The sequence below is a fragment of the Gopherus flavomarginatus genome, chromosome 20 (genome assembly GCF_025201925.1).
Source record: "Gopherus flavomarginatus isolate rGopFla2 chromosome 20, rGopFla2.mat.asm, whole genome shotgun sequence".
Lineage (NCBI taxonomy): Eukaryota > Metazoa > Chordata > Testudines > Testudinidae > Gopherus > Gopherus flavomarginatus.
The window spans coordinates 23,997,773-24,023,135 of NC_066636.1; the positions used below are offsets into that span (position 1 = coordinate 23,997,773).

Here is a 25,363-nt window from a genome sequence, read left to right on the forward strand (position 1 = left end):
CCAAATAAATCCATTTTACTCTCTATAAAGCTTATACTGGGTAAACTCATAAAATGTCCCCCTCTCTAACACTGATGGGGAGAGGTGCACAGCTGTTTGCTCCCCCAGGTATCAATCACTTACTCTGGGTTTATTAATAAACAAAAGTGATTTTATGAAGTATAAAAGGAGGATTTCAGTGGTTTCAAGTAATAACAGACAGAACAAAGTCAGTCACCAAGCAAAATAAAGCAAAAACAGGCAAGTCTAAGCTGAACACATTAAGAAACTGATCACCTGTAATCTCTCACCCTCCGAGATGTTCCAGCGAGCTTCTTTCACAGACTAGACTCCTTCCTAGGCTGGGCCCAATCCTTTCCCCGGTACCGTCCTTGTTAGGTCCAGCAGACATCTCAGGTGGGAAGCAGGGGGTTTCTCATGACTGGCAGCCCCCTTTGTCCTGCTCCACCCCCTCTTATAGCTTTGGCACAAGGCGGGAATCCTTTTTCTCTCTGGGTCCTCACCCCTCCTTCGAAATGGAAAAGTACCAGATTTAAAATGGATTCCAGTATCAGGTGACATGGTCACATGTCACTAAGACCCCCCCCAGTCTCCATTCCCCATAGGTTGGCCCCACACATACACAGGGAGGCTTTCAAGTAACTAAGGCCATTTACAACTGATTGTTTCTGGAGCAGCCTTAATGGCCTCCACTTAATATGTTTACATCAGTGATACAAGTTCATATCTTATTCTCCTAACTCCAGATATAGGAATAAGACACTTAGTAGATTACAAGCTCTCTAATGGCACCCTACAAGAGGTATTTCCTGTAAAGCAAATTCCAGTGATGTCATATTCATCAGCATATTTCCATAAAGTGTATGGAGTGCCATGTCACAGGGTCTAGTGGTTAGAGCAGGGAGCTGGGAGCCAGGACTCCTAGGTTCTATTCCTAGCTCTACCACTGGCTGACTGGGGACCTTCCCTGCTGCACCCAGGGAGTCGCTAGCATGCAAGGCCCTTTGCACAAGCCCAGCACTACCAGTGCGAGGGCTGGTTGATTTGAGTGTATGTGAACCGGGCCGGGAAGGGATGAGCCCTGGTGAGGGTGAAGCAGCCCTGAGTACAGCCTGCAGAGGGGTGCCCAATGCTCTGTCTCTCCTGTCCCAGGCCCGGTCTGCGCAGGGGTGGTCGGTCTGAAGATGCCTCGCTATTGTCTCTTTGGGGACACGGTGAACACAGCCTCACGGATGGAGTCCAATGGGGAAGGTAAAGGGGCCAGGCACAGGGCTGGGGCAGGGGGCGGGTGCCAGCAAATGGGAGGCAGAGGGGAGCACTGGGTGGGGAGTGGGGAGGGGTGCTGGGGAGCAGGGGGCTCAGCAGAGAGGAGCGGGTGGCTGGAGCTGGCTGGACTGGGTCCGTCGCCCTCCGCAGGAGCTGAGCTGAGGCCGGGCAGGCGGCTGCGGGGGAGCTAGAGGGGGCTGGGTCTCTGCGGGTGCGGGGGGTGTCCCCACGCTACCCACAGCCCCATGTCTGTGGTTCCAGCCCTAAAGATCCACCTGTCGTCGGCCACCAAGAGCGTCCTGGAGGAGGTCGGCTGCTTCGAGCTGGAGCTGCGTGGGGATGTGGAGATGAAGGTGATGGAAGCTTGGCCTCCCCCTGCCCCCACCAGCCTCATTGCCCCCCTACTAGTCCCCCCACCACTGTCTGCCCCCAGGCACTAGTACCCTCCCCATGGAGTCCTGTTCCTGTGCACAGCCAGCTGCCCCCTCCCCAGGACACATGCCCCCCCATGCTCCCGCCCTTGAGCCCCGCCGGGGTTGGGCCAAGCAAGGGGCGGCTGCCCCGACCCTGCCACATCTCCTGACACCTGCCAGAGCAGACTCTGCCCCTGGCCTCCCCCCTCCCAGGCCAGGCTGCCTGGGACCCTGCATGGGGGGAGTACCCCCGGGTCCTGCCCTGAGCTTCCTCTGCTCCCGCAGGGCAAGGGCAAGATGCGGACGTACTGGCTGCTGGGGGAGCGTTTGATCAGCATGCGGGGCTGACCGGCCTGCCTGCCTCCTGTGGGACCAGCATCCGCCCGCACACCGGCCCATCCTGCCTCTCCTCCAGGCATCGGCCCCTCCCACAGACGCCCCAGCCGGACACGGCAGCAGGGCCTCCGCAGACACTTCAAACAACCTCCCCCCGCCAAGGGTCTCTGCTGCCCGCCAGCCTGAGTCGAGTGAGGGGGGAGCATGGAATGGTTGGACTGAAGCCTGGGGGGTGATACCCCCGCAGCAGAGTGGTGCCCCCAACCTCACCCACCTCCCAGTGCCCCCACCCTTGGCTCGCGCAAAATCCTGGAGCAGAACCACTGGCCCAGCCCTGTTCCCAGCCCTGAGCCCCAGGCAGCTGGACTCAGAGCTGCCCCCTTCTCTCCACCCATGCGGTGGGGCCCCGAGCCAGAGCCAGGAGCCGATCCCACCCCCGCAAGCCCCGAACCTTGTACCCTGGGGGGCCTATACCCCAGAACCCGCCATGCTTGTCTTCGGAGCCACTGGTGGGGGGAGCTCACACAGCTGGGCATTGCCCCCCCTCCCCGTGCACACACAGTGGGGGAGGTGGGGCTCCTTGTCAGGGCGTCGTCACCAGAGCTCTACTCTTTGTAATAAAGCCTGTGTATCTTGCCCTCTGTGTGATGACGCCCGTGGGCCCTGGGGGGAGGGAGGGCAGGCCCTTGGAGGTGGGGGCTCGCGTGGGGAGGGAGGGCCAGCTCTGGGAGTAGGGGAGCTTGCAGGGCAGAGGGGGCCAGGCAGTGCATGGGCTCTGCATCACCAGGTTCAATTGGGATCCCCTGTGGGCACCATGGTGGCTCAGGGCTGCCCTGCCCCTGCAGCCCAGCCCCACAGCAGTGGCATCGTCCACCTGTGCTGCAGGCTGGGGGAGGCTGCCCCTCCTCCTGCCCCCTGGAGCCCCAGCTGGGTGGTGTCTGTGAGGCCAAGGGGCGCTGGCTGGTTGCACTAGGCGGGCACCGACTGGCAGGTGGGGCATCCTGCCTCACGGAGAATGGGATGAACTGGGCAGGGACCATAATGGGACTCCAGCCTCCACCAGCTCTGCCAGCCCCCCAGCTCCTGCCCTCCCTCATACACAGCTGTGCCAACACCTCTGAGCCTGACCCACCAGGATTGTAGGGGCACCTCTCTGCAGAGCCAATCTGGGCATGTGGGACACTGCAGGGAGGCGGGGCTCAGCCCAGTCCTGCCCCAGGAGAGCCAGGCAGCCCCCCGCTCGGAGCTGGGAAGCTCTGGCCCCTGCCAGGAATGCGAGGGAGGCAACAGGGCTGAGCAGGCACCTCCGGCCCTGCCAGGAACGCACAGGCCTGAACGGGACGTTCCCTGGCTCATTTGTCAAAGTCAGCAGCCAGGCCAGCAGCAAAGCGCGCCCCCCTCCCCCCGGCTGGGTGAGCGCCCGGCTGGCTAGGGGCCCCGTGGCTGCAAAAGCCTGCCTCTGACGCCCCCACACCTGGGAACAGCATTTGTGCACTGTACCCTCCCCCCCCAAATCTACCTGCTCCTGTAACCTGCCCCCAGTAGGTGCACAGAGAATCTCACTGGAGTTCCTGGCTCACCCCGCTGGTCACTGGGGTCGTGGCAGGAAACCTCATCTAGCAGTGAGGGCGGCAGGCTTGGAGCCAGGACTCCTGGGTTCTATCCCCAGCTTTGGGTGGGAGGGATGTGGGTTAGAGCAGGCGACGGGGGGTGTGGGCAGGGCTCCTGGGTTCTGCCCTGGCTCTGGGTGAGAGAGGGCTCGGGGTGGGGGAGGCAGTCAGGACTCCTGGGTTCTGGCTCTAGCTTTTCTGCTGACTGACTTCTGTGCTTCAGTTTAGCCACCTGTAAAGTGGGCTGAGGATGCCTTCCCGATAAGGCTGGTCCGTTCGGCTCTGGGCCCCAGCCACATGGCTGGAGAGCGATGGGGAGCTGCGGCAGCCCACCCCGGGCCCCTGCAAGCCACAGCCTCACCACTGGCCAGCAATTCCCGGGAGCCCTCACCCCAGCTCAGGGGCGGCTGCTCCCGGGGACAGGTTGAATGGAGGACATTGCGGGGGGGACAGCCTGGGGCCTGGGACGCCCAGAGCAGCCTAGCGAGTGAGCGCTGAGGTGGGGCGAACCCAGGCCTCGTAGGGGCAGCACTAGGCACCAGTGGGGCTGGCCACGCACCTGGCAGGGTGGGTCTGTAACATGCTGTACCTGCAGCAGGGCAGGCTCGTGTCCCCTGGGCCAGCCCCATCGAGGGGTCACCCTTCTGCTGCCCTCGTGCAGGCTGGGATGGGGAACCTGATCGCGCCTGTGCCTGGGGGAGTGGGGGGGAACCGCCAGGGAGGGTCAGATAATGGGAATCTCTGCTGTGGGGCTAATTCTGCAGTCGGAGGGTGAGGTGGGTCTCCCAGAGGGGGGGATGGGATCTCGAGGCAGACGGATGGACAGACAGACAGCGGGTGGGAGTTTCCTGGGAGCCTGGCAGGTCAGAGGTCGAGGGGAGCTGGCCCCTGGGGTCTCAGGGCTCGCCTGCCCTAGGGAGCGGGTACTCCTGAGCTGCGGGTGAGCTGCAGCCACAGATGGGACCAATCATGCCCAGCCCTGGCCCGGCCCAGGGTCTGTGGCCCACAGTAGGCTCTCTTGGGGGGCCCAGGGCTGTAGGGTGAGCCAGGAAGGAAGTAGCTTTGCCAGCCATGGGCCCCTGACCTCAAGCAGAGAAGAGCCACCCGCTGACCCCGTGACAATGGCAGGAAGCCTGGAACCGAGCTGGGGCGATGGGCTGGGGGCTGTGACCCTTAAAGCTGCCATGGGGGAGCAATTGGGGGGCACGATCCCAGAGCCAGACTTTAGCTCCCATTGCAGTTTGCATGACAGCCAGACCAGGGTCCTGTGCGGGGCAGGGAGAGGCAGTGAACAGCCCACGCCAGGAATTGCCCTGATGAAGCATGACGGGGGCGGGCACCCTGGGGACACCCCCCCCTTGCTGCAAGGGGGACCCTATCTGGGATTGTGCTGTGACTGGGCCCTATAATGTCCACCTGGCACTGGAGCTGAGCAGCCAGGCTGGGCACGGCAGGCTCCCCTCGCGCACAGCCCAAGTGGAGGGGGCTTGGTCTCCACAGCCCAGGCAGGCTCTGGCCTCTCTGCGGAGGAGGCTGGCAAAGGGGCCAGTTAGCACCAGCAGTGATGGTGGTTGATGTGACATGGGCACTTTGCCCCCAAGGAACTGGGCTGAGACCCACACGGGGCCACCGAGCGGCTGCCAGACAGGCCTGACTTTCAGCCCCTATGGGCCTGTTCCAAACTGTCCTGGAGGTGGGGCACTGCACCCTGGTACCCTGTTCACCCCCCCCCAACTGCTGTCGCTCAGGCCCTCATGGTCAGACCTCCCTCACGGCTTCGCTGTCCCCAAGCCCCTTGAGAGTCCCCCCCACCCCCATGCCCACCCAAGGGAAACCAGGCCTGGGCCTGGCAGTGACCCAGCGCCGCCCAGGGGATCGGGCTTATCACCCCGGCTGTGGTGCTGTCTGCTGTGCCTGGCCTCCTCCTACACTTCCCCTTCTGGCTCCCAGTTCCCTGAATCTGATCAGCGCTAGGACGGGGGGCAGGGGAGGTGGCTGATGAATCTGTGGAACAATTTATGTGGCAAACAGGCTCTGCTGGCTACCCTGGGAGGGATCCTGGCAGGATCCAGCCAGAGCAGTGAGTTTCTTTATCTCTGCAGCCTCAGTGCCCTGCTGGGGGCAGCCCCACGGCCTGTGAGGCCACAGAACCGTGGCTGTGGTGAAGAGCCCTGGCTGAGAGCTGCAGGGGAGGGTTGACGGGGTGAGGAAGTGGAGAGCACATGGCATGAGGGGACGGTAAATCGTACAGCGCCCTGCACGCAGCACGGGGAGGCTGTAAATCATACAACGCCCTGCACGTGGGGGGGTCGGTAAATCGTACAGCGCCCTGCATGCAGCGGGGGGGGGGGTGAATCATACAGCGCCCTGCATGCAGCGGGGGGGGGGGGTGAATCATACGGCACCCTGCACATGGGGGGGGTCGGTAAATCATACAGCGCCCTGCACATGGGGGGGCGGTAAATCATACAGCGCCCTGCACATGGGAGGGCAGTAAATCATACAGCGCCCTGCACATGGGGGGGCAGTAAATCATACATCACCCTGCATGCAGCGGGGGGGGGAATCATACAGCGCCCTGCACATGGGGGGTCGGTAAATCATACAGTGCCCTGCACATTGGGGGGGGCGGTAAATCATACAGCGCCCTGCACATTGTGGGGGGGCGGTAAATCGTACAGCGCCCTGCACATGGGGGGGGCGATAAATCATACAGCGCCCTGCACATTGGGGGGGGTCGGTAAATCATACAGCGCCCTGCACATTGGGGGGGGTGGTAAATCATACAGCGCCCTGCACATGGGGGGGTCGGTAAATCGTACAGCGCCCTGCACATGGGGGGGGCGGTAAATCATACAGCGCCCTGCACATGGAGGGGCAGTAAATCATACATCACCCTGCATGCAGCGAGGGGGGGGAATCATACAGCGCCCTGCACATTGGGGGGGGTGAATCGTACAGCGCCCTGCACGCGGCGGGGCGGGGGCGCGCGCTGCGCTGCACGGGGAGGGGGGAGGGGCGCTCCGACTCCCGGCCTCGCGCTTCTCCCGCCCCAGCCAAGCACGCGAGACGCTCCAGCCGTACGGAAACCCCGCCCCCGCCCTCCTATTGGCCAGACCGCCTCGCCGGCCCAGCCCCCAGCTGTGACGAGACGTTGGGGCGGAGCCACCTTCCCCTCCTGTCGCTCGGGGGCCTCTCCCCGCTGCCATTGGCCCGAGAGGGGTGGAGGGGCGGGTCCTTCCGGCGCGTGAGCCGCTTCCTCCTCCGCCCCCCCTCCTGTCGCTCCCAGTGACTTCCGGTCTGTGCTGCTGGGTGGGGGGTGTGGAGGCGCCTGCTCCCCCCTCCCCCCGGGTACAGAGCCCCCCCCCCGGTCCCCTCAGAGGAGACAGCCCCCCCTCGGGGAGAGAGCCCCTCCCCCTCCAGCCTGGGGACCTGCCCCCCTTACACCGACCCCCCCCGAGCAGGGGCTGAGGGGCCCCCCAGGAAAGAGCGGGAATCTGCCTCCCCCCGCCCCCTGAAGGTGCCAGGCAGGTGCTGGGCGGGGTCTCGGGGTGAGAGAGGAGCCCCCCCCATCCCCTGCTCCTGGGGGAGACGGGGCAGCCCCCGTGGAGCCTCCCCCCTTGGCCCCGGGTTGTGAGTGACAGCGGGGAGCCCCCTGCCCAGCCATGGAGAAGGGGAAGGGGGGAGCGGGAGCGGCAGCAGCAGCGGGAGGGAAGTTGCTGCTCTCCACCCTCCTGGATGCCAAGGATGAGTTAGAGGAGGTAGGTGCAGGTGGCAGAGGGGCTGTACGGGGTGGGGCGGAGGCTGGGGCAGGGAGCTGGCCGGGGGGCTGTAAGGGGGGGGATGGAGACGGGGGGCAGGGAGCTGGCCAGGGGGCTGTAAGGGGGGGGGTGGAGACGGGGGGCAGGGAGCTGGCATGGGGACAGAGTGGTTCTCACTCCCCAGTGTGCTTTCCCCTGCCTCAGCTCTTCCTTTAGGAGAGAGGCAGCTCAACCTGAAGCCAGTGTGCATTTGGGTAAAGCTCCCTCGATTTTGTCTCCATGGCACTGGAGGGCGAGCGGTAGCAGGTTGGCCTGCTGATGTTCCCAGTGGGCAAGTGGTTCTTCACTTCCTCGGTTTCTCCGCCTGCACTGGGGTCAGGCCCTGCTGCTTCACGTGTGGGCACTTTGGAGGTGCAAGGACTGTGGAACAGGATCACAGTCTGCTTTAGATTTCAGGGTTGACAGGATTCCTCATTTTTTCTTTCTGATAACAGGAAAACTGTCATTCTGGTACGTATTTCTACTGACTGCCAAATCATTTTGGAGCCCTGGCAGGACCCAAGACATGAGACATTGAAATCATGTCATTCTGCTGGTTATCTTGCTTTTTTACTCCACTATGGATAGGTGGTTAGAGAAGGGTTGGTAGCCAAGACTTTTGGGATCTGTTCCTGGTGCTGAGGCTCTGTAGTATAGTGGTTAGAACTGCTGAACAAGTTCTGGGTTTTATTCTGGCTCTTCTTTCAGACTTTCTGCCTGACTTGGGTAAGTAATCTCCTGTACCTCCGTTTACTCATCGGTAATATAGATAACTATTATTGTACCTGTCTCTCATGGGTGTTAATTAATGTTCATAAAGCATTTTGAGATCCTCTGAAAGGAGCTATTGTAGGGTGAAGTACTGTCACTTCAGTTGTGACTTGGTTTGAGCGGCTAATGTCTCATGAACTACTGGACTTGCAGAGCCAGCTTTTATTTACCATGAGCCAGAAGCAAATGTATTAGGGACTGTTGAAACAGTGCCAGCTAAAATCATATTGGAAATAAAGTAGAAAAGAAAGACCCAAAGGTATTTAGAATTACTTGGTCTCAGGGTCTGATATATATCAACCTGCTGGGCCTGGAAACTCCCGTACCATTGGCAAAACTCTCAATTGTCCCTGTGTATTATTGGTACTAGTCCAGGTCTGAATAAAACATCTCAGTCCTCAGAGCAATGCCACTTTGTGTGCCTGTCAGAGCTGAAAACTCAAATTCTCCTTGAAACCTCGCCAAGGATTCTCTTCGGGGCTTGTCTGGAATCCATGTAGCACTATTATTTAGTGTTCTGTAGTGCCTCTTCTCCATGGATCTCAGGGCAGTACAACTCTCAAACCTTGCCTATCCAGTGAGATTGGTATTGCTCTTTCACAGCTGGGGAAATTGAGACACGGACAGGTGAAGTGACTTGTTCAAGGTCATAAAGTTGGGTAAGCACCAGAACTAGGAAGAGAATCCAGAAGCCCTGACAAATGGTCCCCTGCTTTAATTGTTAGGAATCTCTCCTTTGTGCGTGTACTTTAAATCACTAAAATGCTTAAAGGGACACCAACTTGAAATCTAGTCAGTTTATAGGAAATGTGATAAAAATGGCAGTTATTACACCTGCTCCTGAGTCCTCCGGCCAGTTTTAGTAGTTTACTATCACATTTTCATGTTTAAAATAATAATAATCCTCTTCCATGCAGCGGGCATGTAAGACTCTGACAAATGGGGGAACAGGGCTGTCAAATGCCCAAAGTCAACACAGTGGCAAACTCAAGAGAAGTGTCTTCTTATAACAATGTGAGATGCGGATTATAACAACAGTAGGTTAAGCAAAGGTTTTGGAGGAGTGTTGTTTAAGGTGACAATATTCCTCCAAAATGCATTACATATGGTATCGTAAACTAAAACTCAGAGAGAAAGCTGACCTCTTGCGAGCCTGCTGTGAGTTCTGATGAAGGAGACAAGACGCAGCTCATCACTGTAAAAGCAGCAAAGAATCCTGTGGCACCTTATAGACTAACAGATGTTTTGGAGCATGAGCTTTCGTGGGTGAATACCTACTTCGTCAGATGCATGTAGTGGAAATTTCCAGGGGCAGGTATATATATGCAGGCAAGCTAGAGATAATGAGGTAGTTCAATCAGGGAGGATGAGGCCCTGTTCTAGCAGTTGAAGTGTGAAAACCAAGGGAGGAGAAACTGGTTCTGTAATTGGCAAGCCATTCACAGTCTTTGTTTAATCCTGAGCTGATGGTGCCAAATTTGCAGATGAACTGAAGCTCGGCAGTTTGTCTTTGAAGTCTGGTCCTAAAGTTTTTTTGCTGCAGGATGGCCACCTTAACGTCTGCTATAGTGTGGCCAGGGAGGTTGAAGTGCTCTCCTACAGGTTTTTGTATATTGCCATTCCTAATATCTGATTTGTGTCTGTTTATCCTTTTCCGTAGTGACTGTCCAGTTTGTCCGATGTACATAGCAGAGGGGCATTGCTGGTATATGATGGCGTATATTACATTGGTGGACGTGCAGGTGAATGAACCGGTGATAGTGTGGCTGATCGGTTAGGTCCTGTGATGATGTCGCTGGTGTAGATATGTGGGCAGAGTTGGCATCGAGGTTTGTTGCATGGATTGGTTCCTGAGCTAGAGTTACTATGGTGCGGTGTGCAGTTACTGGTGAGAATATGTTTCAGGTTGGCAGGTTGTCTGTGGGCGAGGACTGGCCTGCCACCCAAGGCCCGTGAAAGTGTGGGATCATTGTCCAGGATGGGTTGTCGATCCCCGATGATGCGTTGGAGGGGTTTTAGCTGGGGACTGTATGTGATGGCCAGTGGAGCCCTGTTGGTTTCTTTCTTGGGTTTGTCTTGCAGTAGGAGACTTCTGGGTACACGTCTGGCTCTGTTGATCTGTTTCCTTATTTCCTCATGTGGGTATTGTAGTTTTGAGAATGCTTGGTGGAGATTTTGTAGGTGTTGGTCTCTGTCTGAGGGGTTAGAGCAGATGCGGTTGTACTCAGTGCTTGGCTGTAGACAATGGATCGTGTGATGTGCCTGGGATGGAAGCTGGAGGCATGAAGGTAGGCATAGCGGTCGGTAGGTTTTCGGTAACTGGACAGCATGCTTTTAAAGCTCCTTTAAGGTAGGGCTAACATCTTTCTTTTAGACTAACCATTTAGCTACTCTTCAAGTTTGTGTGTCTCCTATTTATTGTGACAGGGAGTTGCACTCTCTGTGTCTTACCTCCCTAGACCATGGGTTAGAAGAGAGTTATCTTCAAAACGTTAGCTCCTGCTGAGAGAGAAGTACCCAGACCCTTTCTCTGCTAGGGAGATACTGAAACTGTGTGTGTGTGGTGGGGGAGGGGGGTGTACATACGCGCACACACGTTTGTGTATGTGCACTTTTTTCTATAGCTAAAAAAATTACTGTTCTAATACTGATTCTGCAGTTACTCCAGTGTATATAGTCACTTCCCTGGTGACCCATCAGAGTACAGAATAAGTATGTGAGGATTGTTCCCTAAGATGTAACTATATCTGTTGCCATTTTCTTTAAGATTGATCCCTTAGCATTAGTGCTGTATGTATTCGTTGTTTTAGTGTCTGGACAGCAGTGCTAGTCCTCACAAAATTAATGGATTTTAAAGTGAGAAGGGACCACTGTGTTCATATGGCCTGATCTCCTGCATAGCAGAGACCACAGAATTTCAGTTGGTGAATCCTGCACTGGAGGGAATTGTTCTTCCTACTGTACAAGTGACATTGTCAAGCCCAGAGACTTGGACTTGAACTGGAGCGTACCATTAGAAAGTCAGTCAGTTTCCATTTAAAGACTGAGTGCTGATGAGCTTACCCCCTGCTTTGGGAACCTGCACTGTTAACATTGTCCTACTTGCAGTATGAATTTTTCTGACTTCAGTTTGTGCTCACTGGATCTTGTTCTGCCTTTGCAAATGATGGAAATGAGTCTACCTGAGATCTGGGCTTTCAGATTCTTTTGGTCCTCTCTGATAGTTCTGTCGGTTAGCTCTGAAAAAAGCCTTACTGAAAAGCAGTGTTACCCTTCTGCACTTGTTGGCCAATGCGTGTTCATTTGCATCACCCTAGACGGCAGACTGTGAAATGGAGATGTTCCCCTTTGCCAACAGCTTCCTTCTCATTCATGGTAGTGGGGGAATGTCACTAGCCAGTGCCATAATCAGCCTGGCCGATTTTCATTTTAAAGTAGTGCTAATCCAAAAGTGATTGTGTAGAAATAACCCCTTCAGCTCCTGCCTATCAGCTCCTGGAGTCACATCTGCTGGCTTTCCCTGGCACAAACAAGTCGTTACCCTGTCAGCTCTGCAGGAGACTGAGACAGGGTCCTTTTGTCTCACTTCTCACAGGTGGAGTAGGTGGCTGTGTTACAGTTGCAGGGTCTTGCCAGTGATGAAGGCAGAGCCAGAAACATTCCAACTGGGTCTTCAGATCCTGCCTGGAGTTTGTGGCACTGGTAGTTTGAATGATTGGGACAAGGGGCACTTCTCCCCTAGAAGGCAATGCACCTGTTTATGCCAGGGCTTAATCTACAACTTGCACAGCAAAATACTGGGCTGGAGAGACAATAACCTTAACTGCAGTGAAGCTGCCTCTCCACTCTCTTAAGAGCCAAGGCTTAACTAGGGGGACCCTGCAGGGTCAGTTTTATACTCGGGCTGTAGCTACACTGGCAACAGTGACATCTGGTATCAGAGGGGTAGCCATGTTAGTCTGGATCTGTAAAAGCAGCACAGGGTCCTGTGGCACCTTATAGACTAACTGACATATTGGAGCATGAGCTTTCGTGGGTGAATACCCACTTCGTCAGATGCATGCAATGGGAACTGGGTTTGCCCCCCTGTATAGCTCCTGTGCAATAGCAGCGGCAGAAGCTGTAGCATTCACAGTCCTCAGGTGGGCTGAAAGTTTTAGTCACCATGTCACAAAACCCTGCTCGGAGTGGAATTAGGTGATGGGCGGGGGGAGCAGGGTGCTGGTGGTAATGTCTGAGCATTGTCTGCTGCAGCTTTTCCCATTGTCTATGGAGCTTCACTGCTGGGGCCATTGTAGACCTGTCTCGTTCTCTAAGTGCACATCATTCCTGTTCCACTGCTCAGACTCTTCCTAATTCTCGGTCGCTGACCTGCTAATCAGGTCCAACCTGCGCTACAGAAATAGCCGTCTTGTGAACACGGTTGTAGCTGAAACATGGTTGCTCCTTTTCTGTGTGAACAGGAAAGAAACGCATTAACCGTATTCTATCACAGGTAGGACGTGGTTTTCGAAGGGTGGTTGTAACGTGTGTGGTTCTGTGTATGTAGGCAAGAATAAAGAATGATTGACCATGGTGGTTCTTGTAGTGTGGATGGGGTATAACCCAGCACCGGCTCTTTCCCTCTGTCTGCCTGGTTACTGCAGACGTGCGCCTGGAAGGGTCTGTTGTCCTCATGGCACATGTCTGGAGCCCCTCAATGAGAGGCTCTGCACGTGCACTAGGAGGTTCTTACCCAGTGCAAGCTGGAAACGCTGGCTTGAAATGACAGCGCACCAGCCTCCGGACGTTCACGTCCAGCCACCCAAAGACGTCAGTCAGTCGGTGCTATGAGAGGGTTAACGTGCAAAAATCCAATTAAAATAACCCCTGTGGATTTCTCTGAGGGCGAGTGGAAGCTCTTGCCACTCATGCCTCAGGCTTCTCCCTCTTGCACTGTTATAACTTAGCAACAGCAAGTGGGTCTTATTAGGCCATTCCAGTGCAGTGCCTTGTTCGGGAGGGAAGGGAATGAGGTTTGGTTCTGATCAGGGGCAGCTGTCTGGGGTGCTGCAAAGCCAGCGTGTGGTCTCCTTCCCTCATCCCCGCTCCAGCCCAGTGCACATAGTGATTCTGAGGGTGTGTCTACACTACACACTAGGCCTGGGGCTGTGACCTGGGCTTGTGGACTTGGTGTTTCCAAGCCTCTGCTTGAGTTTCCGCACTGCATTATGAATTTGGATTTACAGGGCTGGACCCATGTGTCATAGCTGTGCTAACACATCCTTACTGCACTTGTCAGTTCTCCTGACTCAGCTCTGGGGCTGGGCCTCCATCCGCACTGCAAAATGACAGGGCTTGGACCTGAGTCACAACAGGACTCGGGTTCTGACCCACCCCTGGCAGGTCCTGAGTGCTTTCGGGTGTGAGTCCTTCTGATGTGTGTAGCCAGAAGGGGGGCTTGGGTTCAAACCTGAGTCTGAGCCTGGCCTTAGTGGGCAGTGTAGGCTCCAGAATGAGACCCATCTGTCCCCTCAGTCAGAGCGCTGGCCCACTGGGGTGTGTGTGGAGGGGTTGGGAAGGTCTGAGCCAAGACAAACGTCCTCCCCCTCAGAACCCTGCTCTGGGGCCTTGTGCGACAATTGGGAGCCCCCAGCCTGGCTTTGTTCATAATGGATCCTGCACCTCCCATGGACAAGCCCCCATAGAAAGCCTCCACTTGAGAGCCCCACAATGTCCTCAGGACAATCTCGTCATCTCTCTAAAGAGCCACCTCCGTAAGAAACAGGCCTCTCTGTTGCCAAGGCAGGGTTCATTGGCTCTGCTTAGGTGCCACTTACCGGACTTACTAAGCTTTGTTCACCCCAAAGTCTCTGCTTTTCCGACATTCCTAGCACCTTGCTGGCTGCCTTGCTCCTTTCCTGTGGCGGAGTCATGCACACGGCTTGAGAAACTTAAGGCACTTACAGGCCAGTGTTCTGAGTTCACTAGACGCTGCCTTTGTCAGATGTTTGTCCCTTTCCCCAGCGCTGGCTCCGTTCTGTTGTTAAGCTTTATTTGAGCACTAGGAAAATAGATTCATGTACTGACCTGCCCCCACTTCCCTGGCTAGTTCTTGCAGCTTTACAATCACATTTTGCTTTCCTCTCCGCTCTTGCCGTATACAAGACCCGCAGCAGCAAAGGAAGCCGACCAGCTGACTACAGAGGAGAAGTGAAGTGGGCTGTGCACCCAATGCTGTCGAATGCACAAAGTGAAGTGAAATCACTTGTCATGATTTTCAGCAAGTCACAAGAGTTCCGGCGGACTCATCATACTTTAAGTTGATGTTCTTCCTGGAGCACAGTAGATCTGTAAGGCCTTTTCACATCACCTCTCGCTCCAGTACCAGCGTGAGTGCCATCAAAGTGATTGTCTTGGTGACTTGCAGTGGGTCAGGGTGCTTAGCTAGAGCTGCTGCGCCAGACATGCAGAAACTGTCATGATGCACTTACCAGCCGAGTGCCAAATGCTCCTGCCCTCTGTTTCCCATGACGACAAGAACAAACAAATGTTTTACTTGCTTGGGGTGAGCAGTCTGCTCCTTTTCGTGGGTAGGCAGGTGAGTGGGGCTCGGCGAGCTGGGGATGGCCTCAGAGAAAGATGGTGCTGTGGCTGAGGTGCTGGCATTGGACTTGGAAGAGCCAAATTCCATTCCTGTCTTTGCCACAAACTCCCAAGGTGACCTTGGGCAAATCGCTTAACATCTCTGTTCCCCAACTTCAAAATGGTGGCAGTTGTGCTCTGTTCTGTGCCCCCTCCCCCGTCTTGTCTATTGAGATGTTAACACTTTTCCTGAGGGACTGTCTGTCTTCACTGGGCCCAGCGCGGGGCCACCCTGCTCTTGGCTGAGGCTGGTGCTGCTGTAACACAAAGAACAGACAAAACGGCAGTGCTTGGAGCAGGGTACAGCCCCCTGGAGCAAAAGTCCCGAGTGTCACTCAGTGCTGTGAGCGGTTGGCAGTGGTGGTGCGTATGTATGTGTTTGTATTTCAGTCCGGTCTACAGGCCCAATCCAGGGTCAGGGCCCATTGTAGTAGCTGCTGCACCACACAAGAGAAGCCAGTCCTCGGCTGTTGTCGTAGAAGACAGCTGTGCTGCTGGTAGAGCTTGTTGTGCATGGAGAGGACATGAGCAGCTGGCAGCACCCTGGGAGTGTGTGCGTCTGATATGCTGTCGTAGTCAAACTCTGCTCCAGAGTTACCATCAGGGGTTTGCAGTGGCAGATGAACAGAGTTTTACCATGTGCTGTGCATTCTGGCTTCGTGTCCTTCTCGCTGTCGTTTCATTACCTGGGACATCCACATAAAAACATCTGCTCCTGCGGTTTCCTCACACCAGAAGCTACTTACAAAGTTAGTAATTAAAACGGAGGCCCTTGGACTTCAGCACCTGGCCTGAGCGCTAAAGGCACGTAAAATGAAAGCGTCTTGTATGTCTGCAGTGGGTCTTCAAGGGAACTCCACTTGCCGTTCAGTAAGGGGCAGAGCCCTGCAGTACATGCCCAGAATAGTCTTTGCCACTGTCTGTGAATTGTAGCTTCAGAGAGAATTGAACCTGTGAAGCTATAGCTCTGCTTTCGGAATGGGGACTGACGTCCCTGTGTCACCTTGGCCCATGCGTCCTGTTTGTTGGCCCCAAAGCCACAGGATGCCAGTATTAGCATTAGCTGGCGCTGCAGGCGGGGGAATGGCAGTGGAGTATTTCCAACACAAACTAAGGCCTTGGCTACACTCACACTTTACAGCGCTGCAACTGGGGTGTGAAAAAACACCCCCCTGGGCGCTGCAAGATACAGCGCTGTAAAGCGTCAGTGTAATCAGGGCAGCAGCGCTGGGAGCGCGGCTCCCAGCGCTGCACGCTACACCCGTAAGGGATGTGGTTTACATGCAGCGCTGGGAGAGCTCTCTCCCAGCGCTGCTGCTCTGACTACACTCACACTTCAAAGCGCTGCTGCGGCAGCGCTCCCGCAGCGCTGCCGGGGCAGCGCTTTGAAATTCCAGATGTAGCCATACCCTAAGAATATACGAGCAGCTATGAGGCAGTAGCATCTCCAGTCAGCAGCTGGTTCTGGGGCCCTGCTGCAAGGGGAGAACAATAATCATGCTGGTTTTACTCTGTGGGTTTGCGTGGACTCCATCACTGGTGTGTATGTGGTGTCATGAGCATAGACGGCAATAGTCTCCCATCGCCTCTCTCATCCCCCTTTCTGTGGCAGCAGGAAGTAGGAGGGCCCAGGTTTTCAAAGCTGGCTAGTGAGACATGTCCAAGTGGCCGTGTTTCCAGAGGCAGGAAACCCAGCATGTTTGGAAAGTTGGGCCCCTTAATGGCATCTCAAATTAGGCTCCCCAAATCACTCCTGGGACTCTTGGCTCCATGTTTTGTTACTTGCACAAGGCACCTCGAATGGCCGAGGAGGCCGGGGCTCTGGGATACCTGTTCCTGCTAGCTGATGTATTGATTTTGTTTTGTCTATTTCAGAGACTAGAGAGGTGCATGGGCATTGTGACATCGCTGACCAACGGGGTGTCAGAGAGGGAAGCTAACGATGCCCTAAATGCTCATGTAAGTGCCGGACGTGGTTTTCCAGGATCTGTTCTGGGGTAAGGCAGGGGTACACGAGGGCTTGTGGGCTGACCAGTGAGGGGTGACTGCTCCTTCCACTTTGGTGATGACCCATTCATGTAGCATAACCCCTCATAACTAAGTTTTACCCCAAGTCCGTAAAGCATACGTTCAGTATAAATCCATTATTCCTTAAATATTATCCACACATGCATCTCGCATGCCAAGATTGTGACTTGGCAAGTTACAAGCTTTCTGCAGATACATTACATGTTACTCTTTAGGGATGAGTATCCTGTAAGACATGTTTGGTGTAGGGAGCTTGTCAAGTGTGAGTTGTTTGCAAAGAACCAGGGACCCTTTGCCAAAGGATTTCTGTGTCCCAGAAGTTCATCCTGACAAGAAGAAATAATTCACCCAGAGGCACCTCCAAGAGACAGCAGCCATGGGGGCTGTCAGCAAGCCAGTGTGTCACCCTGCTAGGAGCAGTGGAGCGGGCGCTGTGCCATCTTCACCAACCTGAACACTGGCAAGAAGTTTTCCAGAGTTGTTTTTTTTTTCTGAAGAAAAACACTTACTTGATGTCTAATAAAATCCTCTGGTGGCAGTGCGACACTGCATTTCCTTGCTGAAACCTGGCTTTTTTTTTTCTACCCCATCATAAGCCCACCCTGTAAGGTGGCTCATGAGTGCTGGACTGTTAGTACTGATCTACCACGAGAGAGGTGTGTGTGCATGTTTGTGAATACACACCTGCCCGTGGTGGTGGTGACATGCTAGTGACTGCAGTTATCATGCACTTTTTTGCACGCTCCCTCTGCATACATAGTTTGTCTCTGCTTGAGTTCCTTGGAATCCCAGTTCCCAGAGGTATAATCTTCCCACTGCACTTGCTTCTCATCCTGAAAAGTCCCCAAATCCTCGCCTGCTCCCCGGTGAGGTTGCTGTGCAGAGAAAGCTCAAGTAATTTTTAGAGGTTCTAAAATGTATTGGCTGCAGTTTTCTCCTCCCTTGTGTGTTTGGCTAGCTGGAGTCATGGCACTAGGGGAGCCTGGCTTAGCAGGAGGAGGGATGCAAACATGGGGCCTGCCAAAGCCCACTGGTGCTAGTGGGAGCCTTTCCCATGTGGCTGAATGGCCGGTAGCGTGTGTCTCATAACCCTGACACACTTCCTGTGAAGCCCCAGGCGTGGGGAGGGTGCCTCACGGCACGGGGTGGCCCTGGAGGCCTTCCGGGTGATCCTGTGAAGTAACCTGCATCACTCAGGTGTGGCCTTGCTGCTTGTGGGTAATGTGGGCATCTGGAATTCCTACCAGTAAAACCTTCAGACCATTCCCCACCGCCATGGAGTCTCTCATTTAGGGAGAGCATTGAAACGTTGCTTAAACTACATATTTTAACTACAAAATGTGTGTGTGTGGGAATCACAGGCACAGGATTCAGTGGACTTCACAGATATGAACGGTGGAGAAGCTCTGTAACTTCCTGCTGCTGAATTCCCTGGGGGCAGCTGTGGGCTGGTCTGGAGCATCCCTGTCCTAGAATCAAGGAGAGCCTCTTGTGTTGTCAACACCCTACCTGAGCGAGGCCTAGTGTTGTTTACCCGTGTTGCTTCCCCTTTTCTCTCGCAGGTGTGCAAAGGAGCCCCTCAGCATGAGGAGATTTGTCTTGGCCTCTTCACCCTGGTGCTCACAGAGCCTGCCCAAGCACAGAAGGTAAGGCACGGCATGGCCAGCTCCTGCCTTGGGATGGCTTGTTTCACTGGGCACTCTGCTTGCCGGACAAGGCATTGCTAACCGTGGTGGCTTTCCAGAGGTGCCTGCAGGCACCGAGGGCTCCCTGCACTGGTGTCCTCAGCTGATCGTGTGGAGGAGATTACTCAGCTCCTGCTGTTCTACTTTCAGTGTGGTCACGTGGCACAAACGTTGGCCTTTGTATTGCAGCAGCAGCAGCTATGCTGGGGGATGCTAATGCTGTTGTACCAAGGAACGGCGTCTTGGTGGCAGTATCTCTGGCAGATCTTGGGTTAATTGTTTTTGGTGGAGGTGTGTGGGGGTCCTAAATAACCAATGGAGCTGGGGAAGGCTCTTACCTCCTGTCTCTGGGGTTCCAGAATGGATATATTTGTTGGCTGACCAGATGTATTTGCATACAAAAGTAATTATCTAAAATCTAGATAATAAACAAATTCATTTCATAAGCAAAACTGTGTGTGAGCAGCCCAGCTCTAAGTTGGCAAGCTGGATTTTATTTTTAAATATCTTTTGGAATGATGCTGTTAACGGCTATTTAATTTCCTGGATGCAGGTTAGACAATGTTGCTGCAAACCAATGAAGCATTTTGGGAATGAAATCAAGTATGTTTGGCTTTTTTGTAGAAACTGGGACTGCATAGTAGGTAGAAGGATTTAGAAAAGGGATTTGCCCTGCTTTGCACATGCAATGAAATGCCCTCCAAATACTTTCAGATGCATATTGCGAACGGCTTCTCAGCAGGGGTAGTTAGGGCCCAAGATGGCCAAGCGACACTGCCAGAAACCCCGGGTCATGTGGTAGTGTTTGAAACTCCCATCGCGGGCTTCTCTACATGCCGCCTTTGCACTAGCCACGGACTGACACTGACTTTCTGCTGGAGCCTGCCTGCCCACTCAGTTTAAGCCGGAAACGGGAGGTCACTGAAAACAAGAGGAGAGCTTTTTGCTGTATTATTCATGTTGCAAGCCCACAGTAAGAGACAGCCCCTTGTTCTGAAGAGCCCAGTCTAAGTGAAGATGAAAGGCAACAAGTGTGTACAAGAGACGGAGAGAAGAGTGCTGGGGAAGTCTGATCAGAGAGACCAGCTAGGAGAGCCATTAGCTGTGTTAATGAAATGGGTTTGCTGTCTAGTCATTGGATTGGCAGGGAAAACAGCTCTTTGTTGAACCCACTCAATCATTTCCGCCCTTTTCTCCTGTGACTTCTTTGGATGCCTTGGCTGCCATATAGAAATGAAGAACGTGAGTCAACAGCGTGCGTTTTGTCTAAACATGGTACTCTTGTTTGTCACTAGTACAGCCTGAAAATGGGTTTGAAACAGTTTTAAAATTAGTGTACATCTGAAATTGCTGATGGTGTTGGCTGCTTTGGGAGGGAGGTTTCGGACGGAGTCCATTGGAGATTGTGATCTGTTCTTGTGAACTGGAAAATATTCCAGAGCATGATGATTCTCCACGAAGTGAGGTGGCCAGTGGATGCCTTGTGAGTGAGCGGGGAGGATTCCCCTGGAGTGACAAGAACTGGGGGAGTACAGAGGCCCTGAGCCATTGAGAAACAGGAGCAGTGGAGCATGTGCATGTTGTGGGGGGCGAGGACTGTCTCTCCAGGTTATTGTTGCTGCTGAGGTTTGGATCAGCAGGTGTGCCAGGCCTTTCCCGGGGGTCCTGGAATACTGGCACTGTTCCTTGTGGCTGCACGTTCGGAAATGGGTCATTGGCAGTGTTCTGGTGTGGAGTGAGTGACCTGCCCATTCTCTCAGTACCATGACACATACCTGTGGCTTTCACTTGCCGCATTAGCTCACCTGCGAGTTCAGTGATGCTGAGGGGTGTTTGGGTCGAATGCTGTTCAGTGGATCGGCAATGTGCCGAATTTAAAGGGATTGAAGTAAACTCTCGAGGTGAAGCCTCTTCGTGGTCTGGTGTGAGCAGGGCTGACTGGCCGAGCATGATGGAGGCACTGATGGACCAAGAGTGACTCCTGCAATGTTCTCTCTCCATTGAGCCAGTGCTTTAAGGCTTGGGCTCTCTAAACCAGGGCCATAGGTCCCCATTCACCACTGCACCAGGATCACTAAGTGGGGCAATGTCTCCCTCAATGGAGTTGTAGCCATGTCCTCAAAATGACTCTTCTTAAAAAACCAAACAGCTCCCCTCCCTGATCACTAGACGCCCCCCCCTCTCTCACTCACACACACACACACACACACACACACACACACACACACACACACACACACACACACACACACACACACACACACACACACACACACACACACACACACACACTCTCCCTCTCCCTCTCCCTCTCCCTCTCCCTCTCCCTCTCTTCTGATGCCAGCTGGCTTTCCCTCGGGAGAGGTGGGTTCCGTTCCGCCTCTCCCATCAGCCACCAAAGCTGCTTCCAAGTCCTGACTCTGGAGTTGCTGGTGCAGCCAGGATGCAAACCGATTCTCCCCATCAGTGCTAGTGCTCAGAAACATCTCTGGCAGGCTGGTTCTAAACTAGGCCCCAGAGAGCTAGTGCAGTGACCAATATCACATAGCTGGTTCCTGCCTCCCCGTTCCAGCACCCCAGTCTGCATGCTCTGGTATGGAGACTGTGCAGTCTCTTAAAGGCTTAAACTCTTCCAGTTAGAGTGAAATCCCCTTCTCGGGAGTTGTGATAAACAATCCCTCCGGCAGGGCAGAGGGATCCTGGCACCACTGCTACCTGTGCCCAGTCGAAGAGCTCTCCAGTCACTCTTCCTTATGTTTGCAGCTTCAGTGTCCTCCTTCCCTTTAATCTGTACTGTGCCCATGGCTGCCCCACTGAGCAAGCGAAGTTCCCGCCTGCTCTGTCTTCTCCGCACGTTCCTCTGTGGCAAGGGCAGTGAGGGCCAGAGCCTGCATCCATGACACTGTGCTGCTGACAGGCAGTGAATCTCTCTGCCTCGAAGGTGGCAGTGGAGGGCACAGCTGCTGCTTATGGCCCTGCTCATTAGCCACCTGGCTGGCTCTGCTGCTTTGGTCAAGTTTGCTCTTACAAGCACATCCATGTTCTTAGGGGATAATTGGATCACGCAGCAGGATGGGGATGGGGTTCTGCTGTGGTCGGTCATTACCTAGTCCCCACGCTGTATGCCGCCAGCAGGCGACTGGAGCCAGGACTGTAGAGTTTTACTTCTGGCTCTGCCACTGACTCACAGCATGACCTTGCCAAGTCCCTGCATCCCACTGTGATTCCCATCTCTGTCTGTAAAGGGGGGACATGGCTTGCCTAGCTGATAAGGGGGCTTGTGTGGCTCGCTGCTGGAGCGGGCTTTGAGATCCTTGCATGAGGGGCAAGGCTCCCTTCCCCCAAAGCTGAGAGGTTCGGGAATCCCTTCCCCCTCACAGAAGCAGTCAGCTGTGCGGGGCCTGTGACAGCTGTTCACCAGAGCACTGCATGCTCAGGAAGGGAAGGACGGAGAACGGGGCCCGAGACCCCCTGGCGGAATTGGTTGGTGGAAGGTAACTCCCGGTGTGGAACTTGGCCAGGATGCCAGGGTTAGCGCTCACAGAAAGGGTGTGGGGTCTGTAATGATCCCAAGAGCAAGGGCCACGGTCTTGAATCTCCTGTGAAAATGGGGATGTACTGCCTGAGGATTTCTAGGTGCTAAAGCCGAGGGGCTGGAATACTTTATTAGTGTCTCCTGCTCTTCATCTGCAGTTTGACCTTTAACCCCCCCAAGACCCTCCCTCCCTTGCCCCAAATCTATCATCTTCCTTTCCTTGCTCCCAAATCTCCTTGGGATCCATTGACATCTGCGTAGCCAAGCCCGGTAACTCCTGTGCTCCAGTGGGGCTGCAGCTGGGGCCTGGTCGCTGCAGGGAGTGCAGCTGTGGCAGAGACTGGCTGGGCGCACGGACTCTGGCCGTTTGCGGTAGAAGTTTGGACACCAGTGGGGCTGATCTGCAAGTCGCACTAATGGAATTCGTGTTGGCTGGAAATGCGGCTACTTGGTACTTGCCATTCATTGCCACTGCCTGAACTGAGCATCCTTGGTGCGTCTCGCTAGCGAAGAGGGGGCTGCTGCTGCTGCCAGTTCCACGGGCACCGTCTGGAGTCCCTCGTACCCATTGCTCCCAAAGCTGACAACAGGGGTATGTTGTGTCGGCAGCAAGGGTCTTCGGGGTTGTGCTTCTTTCTGCCCCTCCGAGAGCCACAGACTCTCCGTGGGCTGCTTGGGCAGCCTGTCTCTGGATGGTTCCACTTGTGCTGCTGCAGCGAATTCACATCCCTCCCTACATATGTGTCGCCCCTCCCCCCGAAGAACAGAGCACTGTGTGGCCAGAAGAGGCACCTCAAATCCCTCCATGTGTGCATTGCTCCCCATTCCTCCCAGCATCCCATCCATCCTGTTCCCCAGTGATGGTGCTTCCTTGTGCTGGCTCCTTTGGTCGTCCCTTCCTGCGTCCCAGTTCCATGCATTGGTATCCCTTTCTCCCCTGCCTCGCTGCAGCCCCAGCATTGCCTGAGGGGGAGACCAGCGCCAGAAGCAGTTGGACCTACAACTTCCCTGCTTTTTGTGGGCAGCTTGTTAAAAGACAGCCCTCTGCCTCCCACTGCTGTTGTGGGAGGGCAGCTGAGCGGCCACCGACACCTTGCTGGCTGATAAAGAAGAAATCGGATCACAGCTGCCCCCTTCCCAGCCTGTTGAAGATGAGCTGAGGGATGCAGTCTCCCTCCCCCAGGCTGGCAGAGATGAGCTGTGGTAAACTTGTCCAGCTGGGAGCCAGGACACTGGGCCCTTCGAATATCCAAGTGACAGCGGATGATGTGCAGGAAGCTGCCTCCTCCGCCCTGTGCCCCTTTGCTTTAATTAAGTTCTGCTCTTGGACCGGAAGGCAAACAGAACCTCTGCCCTGAGCTCAAAGTGCCCGTCTTCCCTGGGCTCTCCATCACGCTCCTCCCCTCGAGGCTCTTCGGCGTGGCCTGATTTATCTATTGAAACTGCACATCCATCAGGCTGGTCCCTTCCTATTAATTAAATGGCCTGTCTGAGGGGTGGCTCTGACCCGCCGAGGGCAGGGACGAGATGATGGATCACTTGCATCCTTGAAACTAATCTGGCGATTCAGGTTCCCCTCCCTCCCCCTCGCCATCCGAGCAGAGTAGCTGCGTCTCCTCACGCCGCCCACCCTTTGCTCCCCATCCCGTGGTCAAGAGGGGTTAAGGAGGAGTCCCGTCTCATCTGCTTGGGTCTCTGTGGGTGACATGTGGCACTCCAGGGGCTGAGTAACCGTGCGCCTTGTACTCACCATCCCAATTCCACCTGGAGCTGAGTCCAGTTCCAGACCTGCTCTCAAGCATTTCCCCAAACTCTTTGGGACCCATGTGGGGTGAGAAGCTGAAATACAGCAGAACCTGTTGGTGGGCTGGCTGCATCCTTCCCCATGGTACCAAAATACCCAGCTCTCAGGCAGCACCTCAGTCCCTGTTCTGGCTGCTCCCCCCTCCTCTGGGGCCTTTTAGAAACAGGCAATGGTGTCCCTGGCCTCTGTTTGCCAGGGGGTGGAGATGGATGGCAGGAGAGAGATCACTTGATCATTGCCTGTTAGCTTCACTCCCTCTGGGGCACCTGGCATTGGCCACTGTCGGTAGACAGATACTGGGCTAGATGGACCTTTGGTCAGACCCAGTACGGCCGTTCTTGTGTAGGCACTCATCACACGGTGTGTCCTCCTCCAAACCTGGTCCTCCCGTTTTTAGAGAGTCGGGAGCTGGTCAGGGCTCTTTGATTGGGTCACAGTCCGAGTGAAGGCTCCTGCTGGGCTTGCACTGCCTAGCTTCGGGTGTGTTACCCCCATGGAGCAGGGCCACAAGGGAGCTGTCACAGAGAGCCGTAGCTATTTGAAGCCGGCAGGTTCGAGTCATGGAACCTCAGCAAGTTTCTCTTTCAGAGCAATTCTTCAGACCCCACTGTCCTGGGGTATTGTGGTAGGGGTTGCCTTGACCATGCAGCTTCCTTGGGTCACTAAGTCGGCGTGCCCGGGGTTAAATGCAGACAGGCCTCAACTCTGGGTGCAGGGGGAGGGGAAGCTCACACCATGCAGCTTCCTTGGGTCACTAAGTCCGAGTGTGCCCGGGGTTAAATGCAGACAGGCCTCAACTCTGGGTGCAGGGGGAGGGGAAGCTCACAGCCACGGTAGGATACTGACAGGAGAGGAGTCTGAGAAAAGCAGCAGATGTTACTGACTGAGAAGGAAAGATACTAGAGAGACAAGGCAGGTCGGGTGATATCCTGAGCCCACATGGCTACACCAATGCTGCGTTCAAGGAAAGATACGGAAGGCCAGACATGGATCTCGCGAGCACTGCTGAGGACACGGGGACGTAATTGTCTGCAGGGGGAAATGCTGGGGGTCACTGAAGGCCTTCAGGGGACTAGTGGCAGAGTGTCATGTGCTGTAATTAAGGACAGGAAGAGGTAGGATCTGCACCAGGAGGGGTGCTGACTCTGGCATAGTCCTGTGGGAAGAGGTAGCAGCCTGGTCATCTGAGACTGGACAGAGCAGTAGGGAGCTTCGCATGTGGTGTAGACCCTGCCCGGCAGATCCCATCAGCCCCTTCCATCTCTGCAACTCGCAGGCCCTGCAGGAGTTGCAGTGGTGCGTGTTAAGTTGAAGCTGGCGAGGCAGCTGCCTGAGGTTGGTGTTAAAGGCCAACATTCCCCGGGGAGGCAGCAGGCGGCTCGGCGGGCTGGGCCCTGGCTCCCGTTTGCGGAAGCTCCTTTAGCATCTCAGATTGATAAAAAGCCGCACGAAATCTCCACCTGTTGTGTGAGTGTTTTATCCCCTCAGGTG

At 55.0% G+C, this 25,363-nt stretch overlaps 2 protein-coding genes across 3 annotated transcripts in view; both read left to right on the forward strand.

Moving 5' to 3' along the window:
- NPR1 (natriuretic peptide receptor 1) overlaps nucleotides 1-2,651 on the forward strand; it is a 34,943-nt gene extending 32,292 nt beyond the window's left edge. Inside the window, exons 20-22 of the mRNA XM_050930707.1 lie at nucleotides 1,153-1,251; nucleotides 1,528-1,619; nucleotides 1,965-2,651. Coding sequence (XP_050786664.1) covers nucleotides 1,153-1,251; nucleotides 1,528-1,619; nucleotides 1,965-2,027 — 254 coding nt within the window. The 3' untranslated portion in view covers nucleotides 2,028-2,651. The remainder of the gene's footprint in view (nucleotides 1-1,152; nucleotides 1,252-1,527; nucleotides 1,620-1,964) is intronic.
- A 4,556-nt stretch (nucleotides 2,652-7,207) lies between these two features.
- The window catches only part of INTS3 (integrator complex subunit 3), a 66,248-nt gene continuing 48,092 nt past the window's right edge, over nucleotides 7,208-25,363 (forward strand). For both annotated transcript variants that reach the window (XR_007770603.1, XM_050930708.1), the window contains exons 1-3: nucleotides 7,208-7,386; nucleotides 16,696-16,779; nucleotides 18,411-18,494. Coding sequence is in view for 1 of the 2 variants with exons in the window: in XM_050930708.1 (XP_050786665.1) it covers nucleotides 7,291-7,386; nucleotides 16,696-16,779; nucleotides 18,411-18,494 (264 nt within the window). In the remaining variant the exon portion in view is untranslated. The remainder of the gene's footprint in view (nucleotides 7,387-16,695; nucleotides 16,780-18,410; nucleotides 18,495-25,363) is intronic.